We start from the raw sequence: 11,725 nt of genomic DNA, 5'->3' as shown, positions 1-11,725 counted from the left end.
AGCAGCGAGGTGATGACCCGGTTGGTGACGGAGTTGAACTGGGCGATGGTGGCGCGCACGCCGGGCGCCAGGCTCCGATTCTCCTTCTTATCCCTCTGAGACCAGACGCAGCCCAGACAGTGGAACGGAACCACGCGCACGAACAGAGCCTGAGGAGACACACGGAGCGGATACGGGTCAGAACCGGGCCGGGTTTCACACCGAGCTCCTCTAGTACCCCGCCTCTGTTCACCTGTCAGGAATAGAGTCTCCAAGTGAGTCACACTATGCCCTCTACAAATCGTCCACCACACATGAAGGTGAAAACCAAACCGAAATCGTCCAGCATTCCATAAACCAGACCGACTGCGCCTGTCAGACGCCCAGCCAGAAACTCAAGACCTCAGAGCAACCTCTGTGCCACCTGAGCTCTCAGATCCACTGATTTTACAACACGAGACCCTTTATAAATAAAATATACACCCATCAGACATAACATTATGACCACCTTCCAGGGTGGAGCCCCCGTCCTGACTCTTTGTGAGCGTGTTACAGCATCATGACTAGCTCTCTGAATGCGAATCCCGGTACGATGTTTGAAACTTACGGCGTCCAGTCGCGTGAGCTCCTCGGCGATGTCGCGGGCGGAGAAGCTCAGCAGACTCGCCGTTTCCTCCTGGCCGCCCTCAGCCTCTACCGGAACTCCGGCGACCTTTGACCCCTCAGTCTTAACTCGCGTGTCTGTGGGGAGAGAGGATGATCTGTTTGGTATAGAGGACACACAGAGCAGCAGCAGTTCTACACACTAAACATGACCTACACACACTCATCACCTCCCTAACCACTCTCAAGCGTGGAGCATCATCATCATCACATGAGTGGGTACATGAGTGTCGCCTAAATTAACGCAGTCAGGCGTTCGGGTGGCGCAGCGATCTAACGCACTAATCCCCACAGCTGTACCGATCTCGGCCGTACTATCGACCGACTGGGCGCCCACGCGGTCCATCGGCCGTGTCTGTAAAGTAGGACAATAGCGGCCTCTGCTGTTCTGGTGAGGTGCCTGCACTAGTAATGAACGATCTACAGCAGGGGGTGGCGAAAAAAAAGTATAATAATTAAACGAACTTGTACGCGAACGCCCCCTTGTGGAGGCTTTATGTTACAGCTTGTAAACCACAATGGGACCAGATTATAATATGATATAACAGCAGAGAGAGTAAGGTGTACTGCTCGTGTCGCCTGGGTGGCGTAAAAGACCATGGACATGGACAAAATGTGGGTCGCTTAAAAAACCCTGATCTAGAGAGCTTAGCGTGTCTCCTCGAACATGATGCAGCTCTCTGCGAGACTTCAACTAAGCTTCACAAGCGAATTAAAGACGACTAGACGGGAAGTAAACGGTTGTAGAGCTTTGAACACGAGTGATATGCACTTAGACATCGGTGTGTGTGTGTGTGTGTGTGTGTGTGTGTGTGTGTACCTTCCTCCTGAAAGGTGTGTAAGAGACTCTGTGCGTGCTGAGCGAGGCGTCTGTAGCAGAGCCGATGGCGCAGATGCCGATGGAGCTGACCGAGTGAGGGATGGTGAGGAGAGTCTCTGAAGTCCTCGCCGAACTCCTCCAACCACAGCCTCACCAAATCGAGGAGAGAACTCCTGATGGAGAGAACGAATGAATGAACGGATGGATATAAAACTGCACGAGTTCAGACCATTAAATAAATCCTATAGGAATAATAAATACTAACAGTCATGGTGAGCACCCTGTGTGATCTAAAACACTTATTATTTTATTAACTTAGTTTCCTCACGTTTGTTTTCATTCACAGTAAAGTTTTGGTTGTTAATAGAACCGGCGTTAAACCCCTCTTACGTAACTCACCTTTTCTCACGCGTGCTGTTGTCTACGTTTGTAAATTTGTCTTCCCTGTAGAAACACACACACACACACACACACACGTTGAAAATATGCTCTGTATTCATAGAAAGAAATCTGACTTGTTCTACAGTGACGCACACAGCCACAGGAAGTGTTTTCTTTAGCACTGCTTCATCTCATCCTCCCCTGAGGGGTCACCGCTCCTCTCACTACACCAACAAACACATTTACTACACACCTGCCCTGCAATTACAATCAATAAATAACTCAAATATCAATTAATGATTCAGTATTACTCAATAAATTACGTGATTTTAATCAATTATCCAATCAGGGTCCTTGCTGGAGCCTATCCCAGCTTTTCAATGGGCGCAAGGCACGCGGTTACACCCTGGACGGGGCGCCGGTCCATCACAGGGCACACACACACACACACACATACATTCACCTATAGGTGATTCAGCGTCTCCAGTTCACCTCGCTCGCACGTCTCTGTACTGTGGGAGGAAACCGGAGCACCCGGAGGAAACCCACGCAGACACGGGGAGAACATGCAAACTCCACACAGAAAGGACCCGGACCGCCCCGCCTGGGGATCGAAACCAGGACCTTCTCGCTGTGAGGCGGCAGTGCTACCCACCGAGCCACCGTGCCGCCCTTATAATCAATTAGCAATTCAATAATAATCAATCAATCATTCGATTATAATCAATAAATCAATATAGTATCGATTAATAATTAAATAATAATCAAATCATTCAATTATAATCAATAAATCACTCAATCATAATAAATTATTAATTCATGTATAACCAAGTAATAATACTGTAATCAATATAATAATAATAATAATAAGAAATAATAATAATAATCAGGTAATAAAGCTTATAAAAGATGTGGAGAGATTACAGCAGTGATATTCAACAGCTTAAGAAGACCCACCCCAGTAGTGTGTGAGTGTGTGTGTGTGTGTGAGTGTGTGTGTGTGTGTGTGTGTGCACCTCTGAAAGAGCAGCTCGATCAGGGTCTTGGTGCAGGTGAAGGCTTTGTGGGTGGACAGGAAGATCCGGGCGTAATCGGGCTCGTCACACTGGGGATCCACCAGTTCTGAGACCAGTCGCTCCAGCGCGGCCGCCTTCACCCTCCGTACCTTCAGCGTCCTGTACTGCACACAGCTAACGGAGGAGCACGCCGCCTCAGAGAGAGGAGCAGGTTCCCTGTGCAGGGTCACGCCGTACACCACGCCATCCTGCACCTCCTCGCCCCACTCCTGCACCGGGTCCTGTACACACACACACACACACCATCATCATCATCATCACACACACCATCCTGCACCTCCTCACCCCACTCCTGCACCGGGTCCTGTACACACGTACACACACACACACACCATCATCATCATCATCACACACACCATCCTGCACCTCCTCGCCCCACTCCTGCACCGGGTCCTGTACACACACACACACACACACACACACACACACACACACACACACACGAACACACACACACCATCATCATCATCATCACACACACCATCCTGCACCTCCTCACCCCACTCCTGCACCGGGTCCTGTACACACACACACACACACACACACACCATCATCATCATCATCACACACACCATCCTGCACCTCCTCGCCCCACTCCTGCACCGGGTCCTGTACACACACACACACACACCATCATCATCATCATCATCATCACACACACCATCCTGCACCTCCTCGCCCCACTCCTGCACCGGGTCCTGTACACACACACACACACACACACACACCATCATCATCATCATCACACACACCATCCTGCACCTCCTCGCCCCACTCCTGCACCGGGTCCTGTACACACACACACACACCATCATCATCATCATCATCATCACACACACCATCCTGCACCTCCTCACCCCACTCCTGCACCGGGTCCTGTACACACACACACACACACACACACACCATCATCATCATCATCACACACACCATCCTGCACCTCCTCACCCCACTCCTGCACCGGGTCCTGTACACACACACACACACACACACACACACACACACACACACACCATCATCATCATCATCACACACACCATCCTGCACCTCCTCACCCCACTCCTGCACCGGGTCCTGTACACACACACACACACACACACACACACACCATCATCATCATCATCACACACACCATCCTGCACCTCCTCACCCCACTCCTGCACCGGGTCCTGTACACACACACACACACACACACCATCATCATCATCATCACACACACCATCCTGCACCTCCTCGCCCCACTCCTGCACCGGGTCCTGTACACACACACACACACCATCATCATCATCATCATCATCACACACACCATCCTGCACCTCCTCACCCCACTCCTGCACCGGGTCCTGTACACACACACACACACACACACACACACACACACACACACACACACGAACACACACACACCATCATCATCATCATCACACACACCATCCTGCACCTCCTCGCCCCACTCCTGCACCGGGTCCTGTACACACACACACACACACACACACACACACACACCATCATCATCATCATCACACACACCATCCTGCACCTCCTCACCCCACTCCTGCACCGGGTCCTGTACACACACACACACACACACACACACACACACACCATCATCATCATCATCACACACACCATCCTGCACCTCCTCACCCCACTCCTGCACCGGGTCCTGTACACACACACACACACACACACACACACACACACCATCATCATCATCATCACACACACCATCCTGCACCTCCTCACCCCACTCCTGCACCGGGTCCTGTACACACACACACACACACACACACACACACACACACACACACACACACACACACACACCTTCATCATCATCATCACACACACCATCCTGCACCTCCTCACCCCACTCCTGCACCGGGTCCTGTACACACACACACACACACACACACACACACACACACACACACACACACACACACACACACACGAACACACACACACCATCATCATCATCATCACACACACCATCCTGCACCTCCTCACCCCACTCCTGCACCGGGTCCTGTACACACACACACACACACACACACACACACACACACACACACACACACACACACACACACGAACACACACACACCATCATCATCATCATCACACACACCATCCTGCACCTCCTCGCCCCACTCCTGCACCGGGTCCTGTACACACACACACACACACACACACACACACACACCATCATCATCATCATCACACACACCATCCTGCACCTCCTCACCCCACTCCTGCACCGGGTCCTGTACACACACACACACACACACACACACACACACACACACACACACGAACACACACACACCATCATCATCATCATCACACACACCATCCTGCACCTCCTCACCCCACTCCTGCACCGGGTCCTGTACACACACACACACACACACACATGAACACGTTCTGTTTGCTTTGCTCTCACTAACACACAACACTGTACTGACAGTTCTCCTGTTCTAATTCATATCGGGTCTGTGTGAGAACCCAGCTCCTAATCTCTACACACACCCGCACTTCCCATCATCCTACACTCCCGAGAAGAGGGCGTGTCTAAATTTAGTGCCTCCCCCGACCCGCACGCAGCCCTCAACAAAACCTTTTCCACCCATGCACTCTGCACAGGCGCCTCTATCCGACAATCAGGGTCCTTACACAGCGTCTGAAGACCCCACATTATGCCCGCTAGATGGCGCCCAGCCGACCGGTGGCAACGCCGAGTTCCGAACCGAGGAGTTCAGAATCTCGGTGCTGGTGTGCTAGCGGAATATCACGCTGCGCCACCTGGGTGCTTTTAATTTTTTTATTTAAAGATGTTAATTACATTTAAATGTAATATTTTTTTGTGAGTTATTAATGCACTGTCATATACATACACATACTGCAAACATCTGTACTGGGCACATTTCCTCGTGCAAAACTCTATATCGAACTTATTTAATGTTATTTTATATTATATTTGTATAAACATCTCCTCTATATATGTTTCTGTGTGTCATGCACCAGCACACCAAGGTCAATTCCTTATATGTGAAACCTTACCAGGTACTTCAACTGATCCTGATGTTACAAGGGACACGTGTAAACATTTCTAATCAAAGAAATGATAAAGAACTCTAAACTGAAATAGAATTCAGGATAAAAGTAAGGGGTGTTTTGGAGGGTCCTACATGAGGAATGCATGAGCTCAGTGTCAGGATTTGAGTCGTTTTGTCCTACTCACATGCGTCCACATTTAAATGCACCATGTTCATTTTCATGCTAAATTTGCCCTAAAATCTTACTAGTTATATTTATTTATTTATTTGTTTTGAGTGTGTGTCTGGCTCACATCTGCTTTCATTCTATATGAACCAAGTTAGATTGTTTTATATTAAATAAAAACATTTAAAACAAGGATCACGTGTGACGTCTGTATCCCAGAATCTCCTTCAGCGCTTCATGTTTCCGTCGTTTCCCCTCAGTAATTGAATAACCTTCAGTAAGTACCTGACGACTACAGAAACCAGAGCAGGTGGTGGCGGCGCAGTCCGACCGCCGGAGGTGAAACTCCACCGCACTAATGACGCAGTCTGAACCAAAACAAAGGCAAATCAGATACGCTGCTGCGAGTACATTCAAGATTTAAACAAATCACGCGCGCAGCGAGGAGAGATCAGGCCGAGCAGAAGTTCATCTCCGGGAGCCGAGTCACTCTTTAACCCTGAGAGAACAGCGAGCGCTCCGAGGCAGAGCACGGCGACACGCCGTCACGGACCGGTGTGTGTTTACATGGAATATAAAACAGCGTTCAGCACTAACATAAAACAAACGTTTAGATTCGTCTCTGAGGAGCACTGATAGGCCTTTACTTACAACGAGAAAAGTGAAAACGTTCATACAAAAATAAACTTCCTTCCTATTGTTACCTGACTGTGTACATGCTGGTGAAGGGTTAGAACGTTAAAGCTAAATAGAATTCAGATAGAAATCAGAGCATTAATTCTATTGCTTTTCTTTTCTTGGAAACCACAAAAGTCTGAAAAATTGTGATGCTATTACTAAGAGTTAAAAATAAACTGAAGCTGGAGGTTTAATGTTAATAATTAATAATAAATAAATTATTTGCATTCATGCAGTTTTCTTAGTTTGTCTGTCACCCTCTGTCCTGCATTTTAGAAAGTATTAGAGCAGTAAATATATATATATATATAATATTTTTATGCATTTTTGCTTGTCCTCCGCTGCTGGTGGATCCCTGATTGTAGGTGAGGAGGGTATATTGCTGCTCACGCCTCCTCCGACCCGTGCACAGCCCTTAGCGGAACCCTTTTCCACCCGTGCACTCTGCACAGGCACCTCTATCCACCAATCAGGGTCAGGGTGCCTGACCTCACTGACTGAGCAGGCACAAATTCCCACAGACACATTACCTCCAAGCTCTTGATTACTTACAAAGGCCACAACTGCCCAATAGCTAGGCTGTTCCAACCAGCCAATCATGTCCATGCATTTACATTTTTCAGCATCTATGAGACACTAAATCCAAAACTGAACACGAAATTTTGAGCAATTAAGGGCCTTACTCAAGGGCCCAACAGTGGCAACTTGGCGGTGGTGGAGCTTGAACCAGCGATCTTCTGATTACTGGCCCAGTACCTTAACCATTGAGCTACCCTGCCCCTGTATAAGGGTTGGAGTTATAAAAAATAAATCTGTACTTGCATTTGTAGATAATTCACATGAAGCAGAATTACCGGCCCCGTCCCAAATCTGTTATTTTGGGTATCTGGTACCTGCTCAAAAACTTGGCACCCGGACACAAAACCTGTTAGTCCCGAGTGCCATAATTACGTAAATATCAAGAAGCAAATACTTAGAGCTTTACTGAGAAACTACAAAAGTCTACCAAAAAAACCTGCTCAGGTATGTAGGCGTATGAGAGGTATGAGAAAATCCCTCACATGTACACACGTATGTATGAACACACACCTACACACACCCACGCCTACACCCGTCCTGCAACACGCTACACACACACCTGATTCAATCTCAGCACCTTCACTGACCATTACAATTATAAATCTGCTTCAATAGAAAGAATCCCAGCGCAGCTCTGAGCGAGCTCAAACACTGAATACCAGCCATGCAAAGACATGCAAATCACTGCACCAGCGCAACAACAATCCAGCCCGTGGCTTCTCAAAACACCCGAGACAGCCATAACACACGAGAGCTGTCGTGTCTTCCGAGCATCGGTCAGTGATTCCTAAAATAATTTAGATGAATTACAGTCACGTCATCAAACCTAAACGTTCCTCCCAGATTCATCACACACACACTCAACACTCCTACTCACAGGTACACCACTGATCAAACTCACACCTCTCAAACTCTACTTTATTAATAATCACTTTATAAATTTGTAAAAAAATTTTAGAATTATAAGTAATAAGACTCAATGTGCATCTAAACAACTAAATGTTATTAGATTTAGATGTATTACGGCAGCTGTAGCTTAGTGGTTAATGTACTGAACTAGTAATCAGGAGGTTGCTGGTTCAAGCCCCACCACTGCCAGGCTGTCACTGTTGGGCCCCTGAGCAAGGCCCTTAACTCTGAATAACATACATTGTATACTTTCACAACTGTAAGTCACTTTGGATAAAAAGTGTCTGCTGTAGCCTAGTGGTTAATGTACTGGTCCAGTAATCAGGAGATTGCTGGTTCAAGCCCCACTGCTGGGCCCTTGAGCAAGGCCCTTTTTAAAATACATTGTATACTGTCACAACTCTAAGTAGCTTTGGATAAAAAAAATGTAAATGTAAGAACACTTTCATCAAGATTTAGACGTATTAGGGCAGGTGGTTAATGTACTGAACTAGTAATCAGGAGGTTGCTGGTTTAAGTCCCACATTGCCAGGTCCTCACTGTTGGGCCCTTGAGCAAGGCCCTTAACCCTCAATTGCTTAGATTGTAAACTGTAAGTCACTTTGGATAAAAAGTGTCTGCTAAATGCTGAAAATGTAAATGTGGGCAGTTGTAGCAGTTAATGTACTGGACTAGTAATCAGGAGGTTGCTGGTTCAAGCACCACTGCCAGGTTGTCACTGTTGGGCCCCTGAGCAAGGCCCTTAACTCTGAATAACATACATTGTATACTTTCACTTTTTCGGTGAATCCAAGAACAAATTTGCATGAGACAAAAACTGAAACCAGTGCTGGTGGCTGAAAGCTAAAATTCCTTGTGAATCATTAGATCATAAAGACATTTCTATTTTACACAATTCTACATCATCATTTACTATGCTGAGGTCTGTGGATCCAAATTATTCAACATTATAACATTTAGTTCAAGACTTATTCAAGTAATGCAACCAAACATGAATAAAAATAAAACTATTAAAATGACTGAGCGTTATAGAAACCGTTTTAATCCTTTTTAACATCCTGCCACGATCACTATCAGCTACTAACACTGTTATAATAACTGTACCAGCCTAACTACCCATCACAGAGCATCACTTTACATCATTACACTACTGGCCTGGTCACTACACCTCTAAACTTATTTATAACAGCTTACTCTATCATTTTATTAGTTTTAAATTACTATAATAGAGGTTTCAGCTATAACATAAAGAGTAAACAGCTTATTTTACACTTTAATTTGGTTAATTACCCTTCTGTTAGATAATTATATCATTTATTTGAATAACATTAAAACCACCTCCTTGTTTCTTGTTTCTTTTATCAGCTCCACTTACCATATACAAGCACTTTGTAGTTCTACAATTACTGACTGTAGTCCATCTGTTTCTCTACATGTTTTGTTACCCCCTTTCATGCTGTTCTTCAATGGTCAGGACCCCCACAGGACCACCACAGAGCAGGTATTATTTAGGTGGTGGATGATTCTCAGCACTGCAGTGACACTGACACGGTGCTGGTGTGTTAGTGTGTGTTGTGCTGGTACGAGTGGATCAGACACAGCAGTGCTGCTGGAGTTTTTAAACACCTCACTGTCACTGCTGGACTGAGAATCGTCCACCAACCAAAAATATCCGGCCAACAGCGCCCCGTGGGCAGCGTCCTGTGACCACTGATGAAGGTCTAGAAGATGAGCGACTCAAACAGCAGCAATAGATGAGCGATCGTCTCTGACTTTACATCTACAAGGTGGACCGACTAGGTAGGAGTGTCTAATAGAGTGGACAGTGGGTGGACACGGTACTTAAAAACTCCAGCAACGCTGCTGTGTCTGATCCACTCGTACCAGCACAACACACACTAACACACTAGCACCATGTCAGTGTCACTGCAGTGCTGAGAATCATCCACCACCTAAATAATACCTGCTCTGTGGGGGTCCTGACCATTGAAGAACAGCATGAAAGGGGGTAACAAAGCATGCAGAGAAACAGATGGACTACAGTCAGTAATTGTAGAACTACAAAGTGCTTCTTTGTGTAGAAATGAGGAGGTGGTTTTAATGTTATATATAGTTTGTGGTTCTACCTGCTATTATTTGGATCTCTTGGGACCTCAAAAACATTTACAGCATTTAGCCGACGCTTTTATCCAAAGTGACTTTTATTATAACTGAATACAACACAAGCAATTAAGGGTTAAGAGCCTTGCACAGGGGCCAAACAGTGGCAACTTGGCTGTGGGAGGGGGGTTTAAACCAGCAACCTTCTGATTACCAGTCCAGCACCTTAACCACAAACACATTTGATGGTTTTTAAGTGTTAATAAGGTTTAAAGATTGGGGAATTTATTACTCGTGCACATTGTTCCAAACCTGTCAAACAATTCATAACAAATCAATTCAGAGGTCTGTTCTAATTACCTTTACAACTGTGTGTGTTTATTATAATGCAAATAAGACTTATTGTTTGTACAAGTGTGATTAAAATAGTTTGCAACTGTAGTTTTATCACTAAAATGATTGTTTGTGGTTATTTTATATGAATGTTTGTTCAGTAATTCAGACAATTCTAGACTTTGGGATTAAAAATGCAAAAAGCCACATAAAGGAGGTTCTGTAGAATTGTGTAATATTTGGATAAACTTTGTTTTGTTAGTCAGTTTAACATTAATAATAATACAGTAATAATAATAAAGTAGATCTCAGTACTGCCCCTCGTCATGAGCAGTAGGGAGCACTATGTAGGGAGCACTATGTAGGGAGCACTATGTAGGGAGCAGGGTGCAGATTGGAACACAGCCGACTGATTTGCGCTCGAGCGCATATAGAAAAGCGCCTTCAGTAAACTACATCAGAAATATTTTATTAATATAATAAAGGATAAAGAACTTACCATTGTTAACTGCCATTTTCCCATTACGGTCCAGTCAGTACTGATCTAAGTCGCGGTGCTGAAGGCGGTTAGAAGCTAAAAGTTTCCATCAGTGCTGACAGGTGATTTCAGTCTCATCATTTACCACAGAACTTTCACCTACATCATGTTTATTATCTCTGTATTCTGATTTTATTTATTTAAAGTTCTGTTCTGATGAGGTTTTTGAGAGAAATATTAGAAGAAAAGAGTTAAATTAAACGATAAACTACATTCTCCTCACAGCGAAACACCGAGCGTCCTGACTGTCTCGAGCCCAGCGCGCGCACCTAGAGTACGAATCAACCGCGAGAGTCGATTCTAAAAGGGAACCGACTCCACGAGGTCATGAAAATATAGGAATCGACTCTAAAATCTGGGAATCGAATCAAAGTCTGTGCGCTCCTGTTCTTATTGTGTTGGTTTGTTGACCAGAGAACAAGGTGGACCAGGTGTCCAAACTTT

General features: G+C 45.8%; 1 protein-coding gene across 3 annotated transcripts in view; it reads right to left on the bottom strand.

Annotated features, from left to right (window-relative positions):
- rgl3a (ral guanine nucleotide dissociation stimulator-like 3a) overlaps nt 1–11,391 on the bottom strand; it is a 26,109-nt gene extending 14,718 nt beyond the window's left edge. Inside the window, exons 1-6 of one of the 3 annotated variants that reach the window (XM_062996488.1) lie at nt 11,243–11,391; nt 2,860–3,140; nt 1,862–1,906; nt 1,463–1,635; nt 587–720; nt 1–149 (exon numbers count right to left, since the gene is read on the bottom strand). The exon at nt 1–149 is cut by the window's left edge and continues 172 nt beyond it. In XM_062996488.1, coding sequence (XP_062852558.1) covers nt 1–149; nt 587–720; nt 1,463–1,635; nt 1,862–1,906; nt 2,860–3,140; nt 11,243–11,266 — 806 coding nt within the window. In that variant the 5' untranslated portion in view covers nt 11,267–11,391. The remainder of the gene's footprint in view (nt 150–586; nt 721–1,462; nt 1,636–1,861; nt 1,907–2,859; nt 3,141–11,242) is intronic. The other 2 variants (XM_062996487.1, XM_062996489.1) reach the window with 2 other exon arrangements.
- Between the last annotated feature and the right edge of the window lie 334 nt (nt 11,392–11,725).

Source organism: Trichomycterus rosablanca, chromosome 6 (genome assembly GCF_030014385.1).
Source record: "Trichomycterus rosablanca isolate fTriRos1 chromosome 6, fTriRos1.hap1, whole genome shotgun sequence".
Classification (NCBI taxonomy): domain Eukaryota; kingdom Metazoa; phylum Chordata; class Actinopteri; order Siluriformes; family Trichomycteridae; genus Trichomycterus; species Trichomycterus rosablanca.
This window is presented reverse-complemented; position numbering and strand designations above follow the sequence as displayed.